Source organism: Xenopus tropicalis, chromosome 6 (genome assembly GCF_000004195.4).
Source record: "Xenopus tropicalis strain Nigerian chromosome 6, UCB_Xtro_10.0, whole genome shotgun sequence".
Taxonomy (NCBI): Eukaryota; Metazoa; Chordata; class Amphibia; order Anura; family Pipidae; genus Xenopus; species Xenopus tropicalis.
Window position 1 is genome coordinate 62,723,325 of NC_030682.2, and position 21,776 is coordinate 62,745,100.

Here is a 21,776-nt window from a genome sequence, read left to right on the forward strand (position 1 = left end):
AATAAATAAAATAATACATTTTGTCCACCAGTGCGAAATGGTAAGCTGATGCACTCACCAGATGTAAAATATAGCAAGGCAAAGTAAATCTGCAGATCCTTGATGGTAGTGATAAAGCGGGCACCTCAAATTATGATAAAATGAGAGAAAACAAATAGTGTAATACTATTTATTATAAATAAAATCAGCCCATATACAGGCTACTCACAGGATTGAAGTACAAATCAGCAAAAACAAGAACAAGCTGTATGCGTTTCGCGTGATTCCGTCACGCTTCCTCAGGAGCCGGATCATAATGCCCCCTGATAACATAATGTACTTATATACCTGTTTAATCACCTTAATTGAGCCCTTAACATCCGTTTCTAACAACTGGAAGTGATGTCGCCATGTGTAGGCGAAAGTGACGTCAGCGATTACACGCTAATGGAAGATGAAGTAACAGGGAGTGCTAGCAAATATTGAGCACAAAAAAGGCAAATGTAAAAATTATCAAATCTTACATATGCATATGTTAAGAACTATCTTACTGAATAAACTTATTAAAAGTCCAAAAGATGAAATTTGTGTACTAGTAAATATGGGAAATTACAAATAACAAACTTCCATGTTGCTATTGTTAAACTAAAACTCCCAAAGGAATGTACACTAAAAAGTGATAAAAATAAATTACTATAATAAAACAAGAGAATATGAAATAAATAGTAGGTTAAAATGTGAATGGTTAGAGATTTTTTTTTTTTAATTCTTTTATTAATATAATGTTAAAAATGGTTAAAATGCAGCCAAATCCAAATCCAAGCTTAAACCCTGTGGTCGTAGCATATTTAATCTGAATATCCAATATGTTTCTCATTGGCGTAGCTTAATGAGCCTACCACCACCTCTAAAATGCGGGGGAATCTGTTCTAACCCCATAAACAAAAGTCATGTGGGATTACGATTGTGTTTTTCCTTAAAATGCCGGGACACCCCATGGTTAAGTTTACCTAACTTGATGTTGCATATGTGTTCAAAGACCCTAGTACCGACAGATCTCATAGCCCTGCCAACGTATAATTTACTGCACGGACAAATCAAAAGGTATACTATATAAGTGGACCAACAAGTAATAAAGGATTGACTAGGGGGTACCCCTTCTATTTTGAATGTTTTAGGGGTAACGTATGAGCATGTGCTACATCTTTTCTTATTGCACTTGTACGTGCCTTTCAACCCTAAGCCAATGACCGATTATTAATTGTTGGTCATTTGAGGTGCCCGCTTTATCACTACCATAAAGGGTCTGCAGATTTACTTTGCCTTGCTGTATTTTACATCTGGTGAGTGCATCAGCTCACCATTTCGCACTGGTGGACAAAATGTATTATTTTATTTATTTGTGGTCACATTTTTCAAGCTTGCACTTGTGGGTATTTTATTTATTTAAGAAATATTACACCATAATTTCACATGTTCTTTATTTTAATGCGCTTCCAATGCACATTTTGGAGACCTTCTGGAAACTGAAGGCTAAAAATTGGGAAATTAATGATGGAAAGGATTATTCCCTTTAGGCTTGTCTTACATTCTGTGCAACACAATGGTGAATGAAGAAACCGGGAGCAGAGTGCCTGTGCCAGAAATGCTATAGAAAGTTGTTTACTATAAGCAATTTTTTTTTTTATTTGGGGTTTATTTACTGTTCTTTGCAACCCTCTGTTGTTTTGACCATATGTTTATTTCTCTACCATATACTTATAAAACATACATTTGTTTTTATTCAACAGAAAAACAAGCAAAAGTGCTAATTGCGGTTTCATGGACTTTATCATTCTTATTTTCAATTCCAACATTTATTATATTCGGAAAACTCAAACTACCTAATGGAGAAATGCAATGCTGGGCTCTTTGGCCTGATGACTCTTACTGGACACCCTATATGACAATTGTTGCTCTACTGGTTTATTTTATCCCTTTGATTATTATAAGGTAAGTTTTTGGATTCTTTATGGTTATCCCAGAAAAGTTTTCCTTAATTGCAAATAGACTGAAAATAAAGTCTGCACCAAAACAAAAACCAACTAAAAAAAAAACAAAAAACTTTGCTAATGGGCAACTTTATTTAATTCGTGGTTTTAGAGTTTTTTTCATTTGAAAGTCAATGAAGATTAATGGAAAAATGTAAGAACCAAAAAAAAGTTTGCATTAGCATTTTTTTTTTGTCCATACTTTTTTTAAAAAAATGTTTTTTTGTGGTTTCATAAACCTCTATAACCACTAAAATGAGAATCTTGATAAATGGGCCTCTCCATCTAGTGGCACAGGTGAATAAAAGAGTATCAACAAAATGCAGCATATTTTGGCACGCAAATGCATACATTTGTGTTTTGCACTAACATTTGCTCAGTGTGACTACCCACAGTCTATTTAAACTTGAAGAGATAATGATGTATTAAAGAATTTTATTTAAACATCTATTTACAAACCTTATGAAACTGATAGCTGTGAAAATGTACAACCAACTATTACAAGTGATGAATCTGTCCCATTTCGCTTTGCTGAAAAATACTCGAAACGACAGGAAAGTTTGCAAAACGCCTGTAAATCAGCAACGTTTGTGGGTTTTTTTGTCATGCGCATCTTTTTTTGCAGAGGCCATGCCTATTTTGACACAACCATGGCCAATTTGATGCGACTTTTTTGACGCAAATTTCACAGAAGTTTCGATAAAAACAATTCTCCAATGGCGAAATGCGGAAACAAAAGTCTCTTTAACTAGTACTTACTAACAAAAAACAGGTTGGTGCAATGAATTCTAAGAATTTTGTGTTGTTGCTGAAAAACCATAACATTTCTACTAATTTAAGACATTAGTCTGAGTGAGGCTGAGTGATGTGACCTATTTAAACGACAAGAACAATGTTATAAATGTGGATACATGTGGAGAATAGTCAGAAAAACAGCTTTTAGTGTTAATTTTTTTCTTTGTAATAAAATTTTAACATATGTTGAATTATTACATTTGTTGTTTTCTTTATATAAAAAGATCTCTACTGTTACTTGTATATACAGAAACAAAGTAATACACAGAATACATACTGCCCTAATTTGTATATAATTGAAGATAATGGAGATAAATTGGCTGATTTTTTAACTTTTGAGATTACCTTTTGGCACAATGATCATTATTTAATTTGTGGATAGTGTTTTTTTGTTACATTTTCTAAAACTTTGACCTTGGCTGGTTATAGGGGGTGAAATTGAAGTTCATTTTTTTATTATTACCTTTTCAAAAATGTGATCAAGAAAACACAATCACGACAGCAAGAAAATAATAAATGTAAAATTCAAAAAGTTACTGCACTTTTGCAATTTAGCACCTATGTTCACTAATCACTCTCAACATATTTTACTGTTATAAAAAAACATATCAGATATATAGGGTTTTTTTGCAAGCCATGTTCAACATGAGTTCAAGAAATAGGGCATGCTCTGAATTCAGATTTGCAATATTAAACAGCACAAAAAAACTTCAAGTGAAGAACAGCTTCAACATGCACTTACATATTCCTGCTGGAGTTTTCAGAGACATTGCAGAAGATTCACTTGCCAGTTAATTCACTGTGTAATGGATTTATCTATTATGCCTAACAATAGCAGCAATGACAAGAAGGTGAACCTCATTAAAGGAGAAGGAAAGTCTGAAAACAACATAAGCTCCAAATATGATATGATACCTTAGACATTGCCCTAGCTTAGCTGTGCCTTGCTTCCTTAAGCTTGAATCTGCAAAAGTCTGCCAAACAAACACATACCTGGTCTCATCCAGAGAAACTTCCGTTTGCTCTGCAGCACAAAATTCCCGGGGCCAGCGCATGCGCACTGTCCTGCAGAGCTGTTCCTGTGTTTTGGGTTTTTTTTTTAAGCAGTTGCAGTCTCGCCGAAAATCTTGACCCTTTAGCACCGCCCACTTTTCCAAATCAACCAATCACGGCGCATATGTATTATTTCCATGACAGTGCTGTCCAAGTCCTGCACAGCCAGGTGACACACACAGATTTTAATGTAATATATATACACAATTTATTTATATTTAGTTTTGGCTGCAGACAACATTGGTGTTCAGTGGTTACCTTGCTGACCGATGCGGCTCTGTCTACGCTGCTCTGCACGTGCGTTTGTTTACATTTTGCAGAGCAGCGTGACGCGCCAGGTCAGCGATTCAGGGGGGAAAAAACAGTGTGCGCATGCGCAGGGGAAAGGGGAAATGATGGAGCGCTTCGAAAATGGCGACGCCAGCTTTTTGAACGGCGTAGAACTTTGAAGTGCAATTTCAGCAGCAGGAGGTCTCACATAGGGAAATCGATGTAGCGGTTTAGGAGGCAGGAGGGGGCTTTATCTAAAGGTGAGAACACCTTCAAAAGCCTTTCCTTCTCCTTTAAACAGAGTTCACACTAGAAGAATATGCTGAAAAGAGTTCATGTCTGCCTGCAAAACTGAAGTCTTTAATAAAAGACAAACATGATTATATTATGATATATTTTCCCTCGAATTATTACTTTACAACAACATAGAACCCATAAATGCACTACACTTTTGCTTACTCCCCTGGGTAATCGTAAAATTTATGTATATAAAGCCCTTGTATTTTTTGTGGGCTTAAATATAAATTTTTGGAGTTTGTGAATTCACGTTTGTTTTTCTAAACCGAATAACCTTGCATTTAGAATGCTCACTTATTAATTAATGTGGTAAACTAATTTGAAAAAAAAAACTGGAATACCTTTAATTTTCGACTTAACAAACCTGACTTAAACTCGTAAACTTGAGTATGTACAGTGGCTTGCAAAAGTATTCGGCCCCCTTGAACTTTTCCACATTTTGTCACATTACAGCCACAAACATGAATCAATTTTATTGGAATTCCACGTGAAAGACCAATACAAAGTGTTGTACACATGAGAAGTGGAACGAAAATCATACATGATTCCAAACATTTTTTACAAATAAATAACTGCAAAGTGGGGTGTGCGTAATTATTCAGCCCCCTGAGTCAGTACTTTGCAGAACCACCTTTTGTTGCAATTACAGCTGCCAGTCAGATTAGATGGACAGCGTTTGTGAACAGCAGTTTTCAGATCTTGCCACAGTTTCTCCATTGGATTTAGATCTGGACTTTGACTGGGCCATTCTAACACATGGATATGTTTTGTTTTAAACTATTCCATTGTTGCCCTGGCTTTATGTTTAGGGTCGTTGTCCTGCTGGAAGGTGAACCTCCGCCCCAGTCTCAAGTCTTTTGCAGACTCCAAGAGGTTTTCTTCCAAGATTGCCCTGTATTTGGCTCCATCCATCTTCCCATTAACTCTGACCAGCTTCCCTGTCCCTGCTGAAGAGAAGCACCCCCAGAGCATGATGCTGCCACCACCATATTTGACAGTGGGGATGGTGGGTTCAGAGTGATGTGCAGTGTTAGTTTTCTGCCACACATAGCGTTTTGCATTTTGGCCAAAAAGTTCCATTTTGGTCTCATCTGACCAAAGCACCTTCTTCCACATGTTTACTGTGTCCCCCACATGGCTTGTGGCAAACTGCAAACGGGACTTCTTATGGTTTTCTGTTAACAATGGCTTTCTTCTTGCCACTCTTCCATAAAGGCCAACTTTGTGCAGTGCACGACTAATAATTGTCCTATGGACAGATTCCCCCACCTGAGCTGTAGATCTCTGCAGCTCGTCCAGAGTCACCATGGGCCTCTTGGCTGCATTTCTGATCAGCGCTCTCCTTGTTCGGCTTGTGCGTTTAGGTGGACGGCCTTGTCTTGGTAGGTTTACAGTTGTGCCATACTCCTTCCATTTCTGAATGATCGCTTGAACAGTGCTCCATGGGATGTTCAAGGCTTTGGAAATCTTTTTGTAGCCTAAGCCTGCTTTAAATTTCTCAATAACTTTATCCCTGACCTGTCTGGTGTGTTCTTTGGACTTCATGGTGTTGTTGCTCCCAATATTCTCTTAGACAACCTCTGAGGCCGTCACAGAGCAGCTGTATTTGTACTGACATTAGATTACACACAGGTGCACTCTATTTAGTCATTAGCACTCATCAGGCAATGTCTATGGGCAACTGACTGCACTCAGACCAAAGGGGGCTGAATAATTACGCACACCCCACTTTGCAGTTATTTATTTGTAAAAAATGTTTGGCATCATGTATGATTTTCGTTCCACTTTGTATTGGTCTTTCACGTGGAATTCCAATAAAATTGATTCATGTTTGTGGCTGTAATGTGACAAAATGTGGAAAAGTTCAAGGGGGCCCGAATACTTTTGCAAGCCACTGTATGTATGTATGTATGTATATATGTAAATGTATCTTTATTTATAAAGTGCTACTTATGTACGCAGCGCTGTACAGTAGAATACATTAATACAAACAGGGGGTTATTAATATAATAGATAAATACAAAGTATAACAATAAATACAAATAAAATCAAGGTACAGTTGCAATAAGTTAAGAGTCAAAGTGACAAGAGGATGGAGGTCCCTGTCCCATAGAGCTTACAATCTAGATGGGAGGGTAATTTACAGACACAAATAGGAGAATATAAGTGCAGTAGGTTACAGTGGATGACACTGCAATGTAAGTGCTAGTTCCCAGATCAGCTGCTGGGCGAATGCTCCAAAAGGTAGTCTTTAAGTTTAGTTTTAAAAGACTGAGGGAGGATTCTCTCAGGGAGGGCATTCCAAATGTAAAGGGCAGACAGAAAGGTTTAAGGCGGTAAATGGCATTAGTAGTGTGGTGTGCAACCAAGCGTTTGCTCTGTGAGGAATGGAGTCGGCCATGAACGTATGGAGACAAAAGAGAAGAGATGTAGTGAGGGGCAGAGGAATGGAGAGCTTTGAAGGTTAAGAGAAGGAGTTTGTAAGATATTCTTTGTTTAATAGGAAGCCATGATAAGGACTTTAGCAGTGCAAGGGCCTAAACTCTCCTGGATGAGAAGAGAAGAATTCTGGCAGCAGCAGAGATGGGTTTTAGGGAGGCTGGTTAGTAGCAGATTACAGTGGTTTAGTCTGGATAGGATGAGAGCATGCATAATCAGCCTAGTTGTTGCAGTAGAAAGAAAGGGATGGATTTTTGGCAATATTGCATAAGAAAAAGTGACAGGTTTTGATAGTGTTGTTAATATAGTCAGGAGTCAAAGATCACCCCCAAACAACGTGCCAAGTCAACAGGGTTGATGAGCATGCCATCGATAGAAATAGTAAAGGGGGGGGGTAGGACTAGGCTTAGGCGGAAAGATCATTAGTTCAGTTTGAGGTGGTATTGGTTCATCTAAATGGAGATAGCTATGAGGCAGGTAGAGATTTGAGTCTCAGTTTCAGCTGTTAATGAAGGGGTCGAAAAATAAATTTGGATATCATCAGCATACAGATGATATTTAAAGCCAAATGAGTGGATAAGATCTCCCAAAGACAGTGTGTAGATGGAGAACAACAACTTCAAGATTTTGAAGACTTATTGAAGATGAAAAGTAGAATGTGATTTTAGTGTGGTCTTTTTATTTAATCATTTCACGTAATTTAAGTTTTTCCAAATAAAAAAACTGGAAAATATTGAAAATCTAATTTTAATAAATCTGACTCCCTGGAAAAGGAACTGTTAATGGCCAAAGTTTATATTTAAGTATTATTATACAAATGCCTTGGTTGTGAATTGAAAAAGTTGTATCTAGATAAGTAGAATTGTGCACATGATGGTCCTTTTAAACTTTTTGTAAATGGAACATTAATTATTGTTTTGGGCTCATTAATTATATCATACAATGTCACAATATAACATCTTGATACAGAGTCTAAACAGCTGCAACCGCCAGATATATAAGTGCCATGGCAATAAACCAAAGCAGTTGTAGATGATTAGACAACTTTGCCAATGACAGACACTCCTCCTTACTTCTCAGTGGGGGTCAAAATGCCAAAATTATCAAGCATTGCTTGCCAATGCGAGTATAACACTCTGCTTATAGCACACTATAGAAATTACTTGACTGTCATGCAAAAAATTGCTTCTTTGTTCCTATTTAGTCCAGACTTTTTATAAAATGTAAAACATCTGTTTAAAAGAGTTTATTCCAATTTCAAAATAAAAAGAGAAATAATTAAGAAAACCCTTTATTTTTTTTAAAGAAAGGGTTCGTTGCTAAATACATCCGAGACATGAAAACGTTGGAATTAAAACTAATCATGTAATTTTCTTATCTCTCTACTTTCAAAAGTGTAAATTTAAAAAAGCAGCAGTGATAGACAAGATACTAAATTGCATACAGGAAGTCCTAATTATAACCGTCTCTTTTTCAATTTATAGTGTGATTTACTTCATTGTAATACGAACAATATGGGTAAAAAGTAAAGGACATGCAGTGATAATTTCCAACTATACCGGTAAGAAATCTTTTTTTTTAGCCCACATACTGTACATCAGATGTCTTGTGCAAAATAGATAAGGATGATGGTATTTATATAATATTATATACTGTAACTCTATATGAAATATTTATGGTTAACATTTCAAGTGTCAAAACTTACTATGGATAATCATTACAAACACTTTCTTTTTAAAATTACACAGTTTTCAATTTATTATACAGGTATGGGACCTGTTATCCAGAATGCTTGGGACCTAAGGTTTTCTGGATAAGAGATCTTTCTGTGATTTGGATCTCTATACCTACTAAAAAATAATTTAAATACTAATAGGATTTTTTTTTCTCCAATAATTATTAATAATATCTTAGTTAGGATCAAATACAAGGTGCTGTTTTATTTTTACAGAGAAAAAGGAAATTGTTTTAAGAAATTTGTATTATTTGGTTATAATGGAGTCAATTGAAAAAAGGGCCTTCGAGGCAAACCATATAAATGGCAAACCATATAAATTTGCCATGAATTTATGCCTGGAGAAAAAGAAAAAAAAATCAGACTTCTTTCTTCCAGATCTGACAGAGCTTACTGCATACCCCTGTTATGCGTTTCTTGATGTTTGGTAGTTTTTTTATGCACACTACAGAAAGGGAACAAATGAGTCAATAGTTCCCATTTTATCCTATAGCAACAGTAGCCATGGCACTGCATGAAGATGCTGCATGTCAGTGTAGTGTGTAAGAGCCCTAATTCACAGAGTTAATCAGCCCACATATCTGAAAATGCAATTGTTTTAACTGACTTCTGCTCTATTTCATAGGACATTATGGTTTTTAGGTCTCCTTGTCCAAGTGTCGGATAACCTAAACATCCTTCTCTCATTACCTGTGTAAAACAGCGCTACTGCACCACAGAAATCGCCTTTTATGACATGAGGGATTTTTTTCAGGCCAGTTTAATAAATAACATGAAATATCATTACTTGTGCCAGTTGATGCTATATAACCCTGGAGTATCTGCCACCCTGAACATGATGGCAATTTCAGTGGGTTGTGGCAGAGTTGTAAATGGCATTTTAATTTCAAGCACCAGAAATGATGCAGTTCTGACTGAAAATGCCTTTTTGAGACCTCATTTCATGTTATCATTATGAAGAGAAATTCAGGCCTAATTAGACCAGGACTGGATCATTATCTCACTCATGACATAGGGCTGGTTGACAACTCTGGTAGTGTCATCTGAACATTACTTGCAGATCCAAATGGGGACATATACCTCTCTGTTCAGACTTGCAGTAGATAGGGCATTTCAGTAGATTTAAACCATTTAATCTAAACTTTCTGGGTAAAAGTAAGTCTATGGCCCATATAGCTAAAGATATAAACATAAAGTATTTTCATTTATTAGAATTTGTTTGTATTTTGATTCTTCAACAACATGATAAATGTTCTGGAAAACCAAAGTGCTTTTTAATCCAATAGCCCACGTAGCAAAGACAATCTAGCTCAGAAGGATGCTTTTCACTATGACGCATTAAGAACTGCTGCCAGATGAACTGAATTCTGTATCTTGTAGATTTCCAATAAATACACAAAACATGGATAAAGAACATAATGAATGCCATATTATACACAGATACAGAAATAAAGTTTTTATATATGTTGAAACTGCCACCTGTAGAAAAACATACATTTTAAGATAAAAGCAGAGACTGCTACACTACTTTCATTATAAGCCAAAGCACATCTTTGTGATGTTGCTTTTAGCAGCCAATCAGATGTCTTGCTTTGGTGACAGCTATATATTTGTCTTCTCCTTTTTGTTAACGTTTTTTGTCTCTGTGTGGTAGATTATTAGCAATTTTCTTCCCGAACATTGGTCAGGAGAAACAAAGTCAAGGCTGTCAAGTTGTAGTTCCAGAATAGCAAATGAACCACACAATGTATACGCATTTGTTTAACTACAGCTATTTTAGTTTACGCAGTTTAGGGGTGATAAGAGCCCTAAAATATTTTTCTGTAAAATATAGTAATGCTTCTGTTGTGGGATGCTGATTTGAACTTGTATTTGAACAACAAAGAAAGGTCTACAGGGACAACCTTTGAGTACGGTGACAGCATTTAGAGGAATTATTACCTGGTGAGAGAGGCTCATCCCAGAAGAGCAAAAAAGCAGCACATAGTCTGCTGGGTAAATTAACAATTTTTTTAAGCAAGAAAAGGAGCTTCTCTGTTGCTAGGATATAAAATTGCTAAAAACAACTAATGTTCTCATTAAGATAATTGGTGATTTTCCCTAACACAAAAAAATGTTTAGATTTAGCATGTGTCATTCTCTCCAAAAAATTACCTGTGGAGAAAATACCAGTCCTTCTTGATACCACACAGACTTGTTGTCAGTGACTTCAATTTCATTGCCTGTTACTGTGAACAAAAAGCAGATTCCAGGCCAGAAATTTCACACTTGAGCGTCTTGGGATTAGTGCCATGCTGAACCTTTACCCAAGCCTTATATTTTAAGTGGAAAAAATATGATTAAAATAAAGGAAACAGGGACAAAGAAATTTTCATTTAGTGAACAGTCCATATAGAGTAGATATCAGAGGCACCCCCTGGTAAACAAAAGTGGGTGAAACATGTAAAATTCTTTGCAACTCAAAAATGGGTAAAACTTTTTAAAAGATTCTATCTTTTAGAGCTTGCATTGTACAATCAAGATACTGGGGTTGATTCACTAAATTTTATCGCACGTTTTTTTGCGTTAAAATAGACGCGAAATTAGCACGCGATTTACTACAGTATTACCGCGAGTGTTACGTCGCGTATCACATGCATTATTTTTCACGCAACCGCATGCGTTAGTTTTAACACATGCGTTAAATAGCGCGCTGAAAAGAATACTAACGCATGATTCATAATCACTTAGGCGCGCTAAATATCGCATTAGGCTATGCGAAAAATAACACCTACTTAAGGCAGGTGATAATTATAGAAAAGTACAGTTAATGAGCTTTTGGCAATAAAATATGGACTTTGCAGTGTTATTTATTCAAGTCTGTGTTGGCCCTAGAGTGATGCAGCCGCCAGTTTGCAGGGAAATGGTCATTTTTAATACAGTAATTTTACAAAAGTATTGGCATGTGTGGCTAACATGGTGTGCATTTATTCGCGCGACTATTTATATGTGGCTACAATTGATGAAATGTTTCACCAGGCATGGATTCGCGGCGAATTTTTGGACGTGTGGCGAATTTTTCCGCGGCAAATTTTTTCATGTGTTTCGCAAAACAATCTGCCAATGGCAAAATGCATGAACAAATTTGCCGCAGAAAAATTCGCCGCACGTCCAAAAATTTGCCGCGAATCCATGCCTGGCGAAACATTTCATCAATTGGAGCCGCATATAAATAGTCGCGGGCAACAATTTTTTTGGCCGCACGACATTGCGATTTTTTCGCTAAAGATAAACGGAACAGATTCGCTCATCCCTAGCAGTTACTATTTATAAGCAGCTACTAATTATATGCTACCATTTATATGCTAACATATATATGTGGTGACAATTCATATGCGGCTACTATCTATTTGCGGCGACTATACGCGGGCGTTAATTAGCGCATGTACCGGCAAATACCGAACAAAAATAGTTTTCGCGAGTTAAATAACGCATGCAATATCGCGCATAAATTAGCGCAAATATGCTTATAGTGAATCGTGCGATTTCGCAAAAATTTAGACGCGATAAAATTTTTAACGCACGCTATAAATAGCGCACGTTAAAACACACTTGAATCGGCCCCACTGTCTTTTACATTTCTGGCATGTCACTAAATATGTCACTGCTGTATAGTGATGAGCAAATTTTTTCGCCAGGCATGGATTCACAGTGAATTTCTGCATTTCGCCATTGGTGAATTGTTTTGCGGAACTTCTGTGAAAATTCGTTGCGGAAAAATTTGTTGCGCAGAATCTTTTTTTCACGGCACGGGCGACAAAAAATAGACGCGGACGACAAAAAAGACGCGGGCGACAAAAAAATTGTGCGACAAATGCGTTTTGCGAATTTTTCGTCGTTTGACAATTTTTTTTGCCATTTCGCAAATTTTATGGCGAAGCAAAATGGGACAGATATGCATCAAAAAATTGTAGCGCACAACAATAAAATGGCACCTGGGCCATTTTTTTTACATGCAACATTTTCGCCATTTTGCGGATTTTTTTAATTTTTCAGCGAAGCGAAATGGGACAGATTAGCTCTTTACTATCTATTAGAAGTAAGTGCAAATCAACTGGACTTTCTGAGTTTTCTTGCAATTGTTTTACCACTACTCATTTGAGTAGTTTCTTTAGTTCAACTAAGTGGTAGGGAATTCCTTCCTTGGCATTTAAAGGAGAAGGAAAGGCAAAGTCACTTGGGGGTGCCAAAATGTTAGGCACCCCCAAGTGACTTTAATCACTTACCTTGTACCCCGGGCTGGTGCCCCTGTTAGGAGAAAACAGCACCAACCCGGGGTACCTGCAGCGAGCGCTTCCTCCTTCCTACTCGCGCTGCTACTGTTTGTCCGGGACAGGCGCATGCGCAGTAGAGTGAAAAGCCGACTTCTCTGTTAAAGTTCGGCTTTTCACTCTACTGCGCATGCGAGCGCAGTGATACAGGAAGAAGGAAGCGCTCGCAGCTACCCCGGGCTGGTGCTGTTCTATCTGAACAGGGGCACCAGCCCGGGGTAAAAGGTAAGCGATCTAAGTCACTTGGGGGAGCCTAACATTTTGGCACCCCCAAGTGACTTTGACTTTCCTTCTCCTTTAAATCATTAAAAGGGAACTAAACCCTTAAAATGAATATGGTTAAAAATGCCATATCTTATATATTGAACTTACTGAACCAGCCTTAAGTTTCAGCATCTCAATAGCAGTAATGATCCAGTTCTTTACAGTTTTCACAGGAGCTCCTCATCTTAGAAAAAGTGTCTGCTACACTCACATGTTCAGTGTGTTTTGAGCAACTGTTGAGAAGCTAAGCTTAGGGGTCACCACAAATTATCAAGCAAAAAATGAGATTGGCCAGTAAATAATGCTATAGAGCTGATTAATAAATTCTGATGCTAATTATACTAATTTCTGAGCTGCCATGTCGTGATTTTCTAGTCAGCCTTATATTGTGACATTTAAATTCTGTATATACAGTATATTGTGTTTCATTTACTAAGCTCAGTAACTGACAGCAGCACAGAGAATGTGCAGTGAATCAGTAGAATAGAAGATGGGGAGCTACTGGGGTATCTTTGGAGGCATGTAAGGCCTATTTCACCAAGCACTCCTCAGTTTGGTTGCTGTTTGTCTTGCCACAAAAAGCATTCCCACAAAAAACCTTGTTTTTTGGCAAACTTAAAATGTGTTTGCATTTGATTTATTTTAGTAATGGCTGTTTTGATGTTACTCCCTTATATAGGAGAGTGTTATACAGAAGTCTTGATATGACTGATGAATATAAATATTGAAGCGGTACTGGATACTGGTAGTATCATGCTGGACAGCTTTTTATCAGAAGGGATTGGACTGCTTGTTAAAATTAATGGAGGATGGAATGTGATTGTACAGAAAAAACTGTTACTGAAATCAATGAAAAATATTATATTTTCTATCACTTTTAGATCTGTTAAAAAATATGAGATTTGTTTCTTACCATTGAAGCAGTTAAATATTAAAATAAATGGTGTTTTTCCAAAACCCAAGCTTGAGGCCTAAGACCTAGGTCTTGATAAAGCACCACTTAAAAGTGTTTCAAACTAATTGGAAGGTGCAATCCTTTAATAGGAAGGTGCTATAATGTAATACATGTCGATTAAGGTAACTTAAAAATGGATCTTGGTTTATGTCTTTTTGACCATTACTTTTCTTACCAAGTATGCAGTGAGGTAGAGATTAGTAAAAAATTTAAATAGCTTTTTACATTTAAATTGCATACCAGTAGGAGAAGCTACTATAAGTATGGGCAGTTACCAGCTGATGGAGTCACCCAAACACTCGCCTGGTGGGTATTTTTTATATTAAAAATTAGCATTTTGCATAATCTATATTTATTTTCCCAAAACTGTTATAACAACCCTTTCTAGGGAGACTGCCAACCTGCCTATTTTGAAAAGGTTGGTGCCCTAAAACAAATGAACCTTTTTAGCTGTTAGACCTATAACCTGTAACACAGGGGCAGCAGGATCTGCTATAGTGGGCATGTGATTTAAGTAATGTTTGTTTGTATTATGTCTCCTTTCCTATGAAAACAAAAATATATATATATTTCTTTTAGATGGAAATTTTTGCACTAGTTACAGTCACCGAGGTCTAATTTCCAAAGCTAAAATGAAAGCTATTAAATACAGCATTGTGGTTATTCTTGGTAAGTGACACATTTTTCTAATGTCAAAAAGTGCAATCAAAGTAATTTCATAGTGATATTTTGCCTTACTGAATATGTATTAGAAGAGCACAATTGACATTTTATGTGCAAATTCAATCAGAAGATTTTTATCCTGATAACAAAATTGAATAAACAGCTTTATAAAAACTCACTCATTTCATAAAAGCACTTAAAGTTAAAGAATCTCCTCTACATGTAATCAACAGGTGTGTACTACAAGCCTCTTATGGTCATTGTGGAGAATACAATAGCATATGCTTTACTTTCTTTTAGCAAAATATATACACCACCCATAATACAACTGTACCTGGTAGTGAGAACAGGGCTGGTCACATGGAGAAGTGGCAGAAGTGCTAAAAACTGCAGGAACAGACCAAAGGCAGGCAGTAAAAAGTTAAACAGCAGACACACAGACAGAAGATCAAACAAGGAATCCAAGTATCTAGTTAAACAAGCGGCCGAGTTTAGCAACTGCTACAGGAAATTAAGAGAAAAGCTCAGTGTCACATAAAAAAAATAAATAATCACTTTGCAAAGAAGAAAAGGCTTAAAACTTCACCTATTGAAACACCTTGAACATGAGCATGCACCATGACGATTGTCATGATGTAGATGTGCAGGAACACAAAGAGAAAGGTAGTGGCAATAAATGTAATGACAAATGTAGTTTAGGAGTGGAAGAGGGTAAAATGAGTTATAAATTTGAAGAAGGGAACATTAAATTTAGTGGAGCAGATAAATGCTGTAGTGGGGGGAGATGAAACACAAATAGATAGCTATCAAAAAGTAAAACTAGCTTATCACAGGCTGCCATTCATAGCTGGAACAGGACCTAGATGGAAGAAGAACTGACACAAATTAAAGTAGGCTTTTACATGAACCTGGTTTGGTCGAAATTCAAGCAGCTGCCATATAAAATGTGGGAGAAGAGATACACATATTTTAGATATTTAGCATGTGTAAATTAATGCAAGCTTTTCTTTATTCAATTATAATTTAAAAGACAATAAAAATTATTTTATACAACTAGAGAAGCAACTTAATATTTTAAAAATAATAAACGGCATGCAACACATGGCAATAACCGGCAGGATAATAATTTTTGTACCTGGATATGTCAGTTCCTTAGTTTATTACTATTAGTTATTAAAGGTGGACAGCAAGCATTGATATGACCAAGTTGCAATGGATAACCAATATTTTATATAAGAAAACAACTGTTCTGTTTATCCATCAAGTAGCAGATCTCTGAGAGCTCTTGGTATTTTAAATTTTCATTGCTATAGTAACCAAGAGTAGCTGAGCAGCTGCTTGAAACACAACATGTTTTGAATTTATCAGTTCTAAGCACATTTCATTTAGTCTCATGAAGTCATGACAGCAGCAGCCATGGTTATATTATATAACACATCTGCAAACTGTATTTTATATCAATGTATTTATTTACATTTTCATCTTGAAGTCTTCAGAATGGACTCTTAAAAAAAGAAATTGTTTATGAAATAATCATATAAAAATTGGCATAATGAGAACCTGTCAGTTATGTCTAATAAAACTCCTCAACTGCTCTATCATGTACCCAGTGGGTGAGCTGTAGCCTATAGGATAAACCCATGTAAATGGGATTTTTTTTTTTAAGAGTTTGGAGTTCATTCCCAGAATTCCTTTTGTTTGCTTTTGTCTGTATGAGGCAGTCTCCTCAACCTAATTTATTTGTACCTTACCATTGACATTTCCATTACATACATCTATACTGTACTGATTATTGGGAAAATGAAATATTTCCCTAGGTACTCTTGCTATTGTTCTTATTTCCTTGTTGTACATTGTATACAGGATTCTGTATTACACGTTCCCTACTCCAAACTCCCCTGATCTCTGCTTTAGAATATTAATTAAGCTTTCAGCCCTTTTTGTCTCCAGTATAGCAATATTCTTCTCAAGATGAATTGTCCATAACTAGAAAATTATTCTATATGGTGCATAATTATAGATCTGCCTCTAATCCTGTTGTTCCTCCAGTGAGTACATAGAGTACAGAGATTATATTTTCTCATTGCTTCACTTCATATTAGATTGGTTTGAAATGACATAATATAACTACAGACCTGTTATCCAAAAAGCTACAAATTACAAGAAGACCATCTCCAATAGTGTTCATTTTAAACAAATATTTCTAATTTTTAGAAATAAATTCCTTTTTTCTCAACTTGCACATAATCATCACAGAGGAAAAACTCATGATAAAATCTAAATGAAAATGTTTTGCATTGCGAAAAAATGCATAACAGCTAAAAAACAGCTGGTAAAATAAATAATGAGCTCTAAAGATTCTAGTACTAGGTAGTAAGAGGTAGTAACAGCAACCATTTTTTTAATTCTAAGGTATGAAAATTCTAGACCCTTGTTTCACATGTATGTTTTGTTTGCTTTCCACTTCAGCTTTTATACTTTGTTGGAGTCCTTACTTTCTATTTGATATATTGGACAACTTTGAAATGCTCCCTGAAACCAAAGAACGTTTCTATGCATCTGTTATTATTCAGCATTTACCATTTTTAAACAGTGCCATTAATCCAATAATCTACTGTGTATTCAGTAACAGACACTGTCGCTTATCCAGGTAAACCTTTCATTTTATTTTGATTTACAACCATGTGTTGAAATGTAGCACTAATTCCTGCCATCGTTATATGACGCAGCAGAAATGTAGCCAATACAACTACAAGTTGGCAGTTGACCAAATGCCTGCTCAGTATTAGGTAATTTCTTGACCTGGTTTTTAATTTTGACCCATATTTAGCTTGTGTTGGTGGCAAAGTTTATGAGCAATGAAGAAGGCTCTAAACGTGGCTTAGATCAGTAGATCAGTAAAACAAAACAAAAAAACTCTTTCCATGTCAGCAGTTTTGAGCTACCAGATTTAAGAGCAAGATGTATACGCTCACAAAGGCATATTGTTAAGGCATATCAGCATTTAAAGCTAGGGTTTAGGGGTTTTACAATATTTAAAAAAGTAGTCCTCATAATTTTTGGCATTTTTTTTGGCCCCTCCACACAGAACAATAGGGGGTGCTCTTTGTAAACACTCAAGATATTAGGAGGTGCAAAAATCTTTTTTTTAAACATTATTAATATAAATTGCAAATAGTTAATATACAGTACTTTGATCGCTAATTTATTTAGTAACAATTATTTATTAAAATTCTGTCTTTGCTCTGTGTACTTTTTCATATTGTAAAATTGTAAAACTTTCATTACTTCTCTACAAACCCTGTGAGTGGGGTACCTTCCCTTCAAGATTATATAACATGTATTAGTCTGCACCCAGGCAAATTTAATCTTATTTTAGACATGACTGCCTTCATCTGTTATATACTGTATATATACAGGTATAGGACCTGTTATGCAGAATGCTCAGGACCAGGGGCATTCCAGATAAGGGGTCTTTCTGTAATATGGATCTCCATGCCTTAAGTCTACTAAATCAATAAAACATTAATTAAACCCAGTAGGATTGTTGATTGTTTATATCTTAGGATCAATTACAAGGTACTGTTTTATTATTACAGAGAAAAAGGATATCAGCTTTAAAATTCTGAATAATTTCATTAAAATGGAGTCTATGGGAGACAGGCTTTCTGTAATTCTGAGCTTTCTCGATAATGGGTTTCCAGATACAGGATCCCATACCTGCATATATAAATAGCATCAAGTGAAAAAAACTGTAATTTATTGAACTGATGTTTCGGTCTCAGTAAAGATGTTAAGAGTCTCCCACAAAGTCCATTGTGAGCAAATAATTCTAATTCTAAAAATTATTTTCTCTATAGTAATAAAACTGTACAGTGTTTTGGTGGCAAAACAATCCTATTGAGTTTATTTACTGCTTAAATTATTGTTAGTAGGTATGGTGGTGATCCAAATAACAAAAATATCCTTGATCCCCCTTGTTTCTATACTTGTATTCCAAGGCTTATACTAAAGTAAAGGGCTCATTTATCAATGCTTAAATTTGAATTTTTACCTTGATTAGAATTTTTTGGCTAAAACTTAGAATTAGAATTTCCAAAACACAAATGTCAATATTTGTTAAGCACAAAAAACTTGAAAAACTCCAATGTAAAACTTCAGAATCAAAGAAGAAAAATAAAAAAAATGTTTTGTTTGTTTTGAAAGTTTGTAGACCCACTTAAAATGACGAGCAGAATGTGAAAACACTTTTTTTTTTGTTTTTTAAATCAATTATTATATTCAGGTTTTGTAATGAATAAACATACATTTGCCCTTCCAAAAGAAAGTTTTGGAATGAATAAATACACATTTTTCCTCACCCGGAAGAACCAATTTTTCTGTTTCAAATGAGTTTCTGTTCTTCAAGTTTAAAAAGGTGGCCTCTGGTTCATAGGTCTTTTCTATATGAGAATAAGATCCCCTGCAATCTGTCTATCACATCCTCCACCAACATACCATCATTCAGTGTATAGCTCATACTCTAATTTTTTTTGCATTTCAGCATAAGTGATTGTTTATGATTGACAACAGCAAAAATTTGCCACAGACATTTTTGCCATAAATATCCAGCAACAAAATGCCCATAGACCCCCAAAGAATTTTGTGTGAAAAACCCATAGCCTCCATTGTATTCTGCATGAATAAAAGTTGCTACATAAAAACCCCGTTGACTTTTATACCTTTTTTTGTCATTTCGCAAGTTTTCCTGTGGTTTTGCATGCAGATTTTCCTTAAGTTTTCCAAATTTTCCAGTAAAGCAAAATGGGACAGATTCACTCATCACTATTAGTGATGGGCGAAAAGTTTCGCCAGGCATGGATTTGCGGAAAATTTCGCGTTTCGCCATTGGCGGATTGTTTCGCGTAACGGATGAAAAATTTCGCCGCGGAAAAATTTGCCGCACGTCCAAAACATAAGCCGCGAGCAACTAAACAATAGCCGCGTGAAAAAATAATAGCCGCGGGCGACAAAATAATAGCCACGGGCGACGAAACAATAGCCACGCGACAAAATAATAGCCGTGGGCGACGAAACAATAGCCGTGTGACAAAATAATAGCTGCGGGCGACAATTTTTTTCGTTGCACGACATTTTCGCCGTTTCGTGAATTTTTCACCATTTTGCGGATCTTTTGAAAGATTCGCGAATTTTTCGGCGAAGCGAAACGGAACAGATTTGCTCATCACTAATCACTATTCTTGAGCTGGAGGGCCAGGACTGATTGATCAGAAGGTGTAGCCTTTTATTTACTTTAATATACTCTATGTTAAATAATTTAAAAGTTGGCACCTTTGGTACAATAGCTATTTCTGAGGGCTGAGTCAACTGTCCCAGGGTTTATTGAATATGTTAGAAGCAACTCCATTAATACTTTAGCTTGTAGCTGAAGGTAAGGAAACTTTCTCAGAGTGTTACTTAAAATGTACTTACATAATTTTTTTTTTTTTTACTTTTGCCATATTTTTGCTTTTGACCCAAGTCACTTATTGCCCAAGAGCATAGTACTGTAGTTGTAATAGAGCTAGCCTTTACATGGGTACAAAGAAATTACATACATTTATAAGCCACCACCAAGCCTACATCAGCCCTTACAATAACAAAAATCCAAATATATGAATCCTCGCAAAGTGTTATGCCTTATTTCTACTTCTTACTATACATTTATACTGTACCTAATACTTTCTTTTAGACGTTAATGTAAACAGCTCTGTTATATGTAATTATTTTTTATTTTTATCTATTGCAGGGATAGAAATTCGGGAAAACTCGGTGGCACCATTAGAGATAAAACAGAAGGAATTGAAATGCAAGTGGTTTCAAGACCAGAGTACCTCTAGTATATGAATTATTTTGAGATATAATCCAGCAATCAAAGAATCTATTTCCTATAGTCATCTATGTGGTACTACCCGACAGACACGGCAAAGCTAGATGTAAATAATGTCATATATTTACAAATAATTTCATTGCTATTTTTAATATATGATCATTTGAAGTATGTCTCTACCTAAATTATAACATTTTTACTACCCTGTAAGCCTTAAAACAGTTGTGTATAGTATTGATATGACCATGCATTTTTACCTTAGTTAATACTACCCAGTATAATGAAACAATTAGATATTGCTTCTTCTAGCACACCCTTTCATTTTCCTGGTATTTATGAATTATAAGAAAGTCAGATGGCTCCTGTGGTTATCTGAGAGTGCTAATTTTCAATATACACTATTGCTTACACCCATGCTCCTACATGATTTATTTGTACAAAATCCCTGACAGTTTTTAAACATTTTATTATATGAAATAAAAATTCTATAAAACTACATTTTGGCCTTTTAAAATTAATTGTGAAAATCATTTGTCTTATTGTTGTGCTGTCTGAGAATGTCAAAGGTTTTACTACAATTTAAAACATAACTTTTACTACTGCTTTCTAGAAAGCTATCATTTTGTGACTTTCTATTGATTACTACACCAGAAAATGTTAATTTTCTTTCTCGATATTGCGAAGTATTTTTTCACTTGTAGTATCAGTTTTATTGCCTTCATTCATAAGTGTGGTGCAAGAAATTCTACTTTGGTCATCACCTGTTCAAAGCATGTTGTAGTATTTCTTAAGAGCTCTGTGTGTACCACTCTCCTATGGGTTCTCTTATAGGTCCTTGTAATAGTTTGTGTGTGAGTGTGCTCTATTTGCTGACTTGTCCCTGATTATTACTGATTGCTGCCTACTGAGACCTATGTCTGACCTTCTGATTTTCACTCTGTTTATCCCCTATATACCATTCTAATAAACTTTGGAACTGACTGTTCCTAAAGCCTCAGTACTCCTAGTATGTCTAGTCCTGTCAGTACTATCAAGTCATGAACTCTGACATCCATAGTGATAAGAGACCTGCCCAGACCTTTATCGAAGTGGACACTTAATACTGTAAATGCCAAGA

At 35.8% G+C, this 21,776-nt stretch overlaps 1 protein-coding gene across 2 annotated transcripts in view; it reads left to right on the forward strand.

Moving 5' to 3' along the window:
* Positions 1 to 21,294, forward strand: part of npsr1 (neuropeptide S receptor 1) — an 82,036-nt gene extending 60,742 nt beyond the window's left edge. Inside the window, exons 5-9 of one of the 2 annotated variants that reach the window (XM_031904468.1) lie at positions 1,770 to 1,971; positions 8,348 to 8,424; positions 14,707 to 14,796; positions 17,260 to 17,440; positions 20,579 to 21,155. In XM_031904468.1, the coding sequence (XP_031760328.1) occupies positions 1,770 to 1,971; positions 8,348 to 8,424; positions 14,707 to 14,796; positions 17,260 to 17,440; positions 20,579 to 20,669 (641 nt within the window). In that variant the 3' untranslated portion in view covers positions 20,670 to 21,155. Of the gene's footprint in view, positions 1 to 1,769; positions 1,972 to 8,347; positions 8,425 to 14,706; positions 14,797 to 17,259; positions 17,441 to 20,578 lie in introns of both variants that reach the window. The other variant, XM_031904469.1, reaches the window with a different exon arrangement.
* Positions 21,295 to 21,776: the final 482 nt, after the last annotated feature.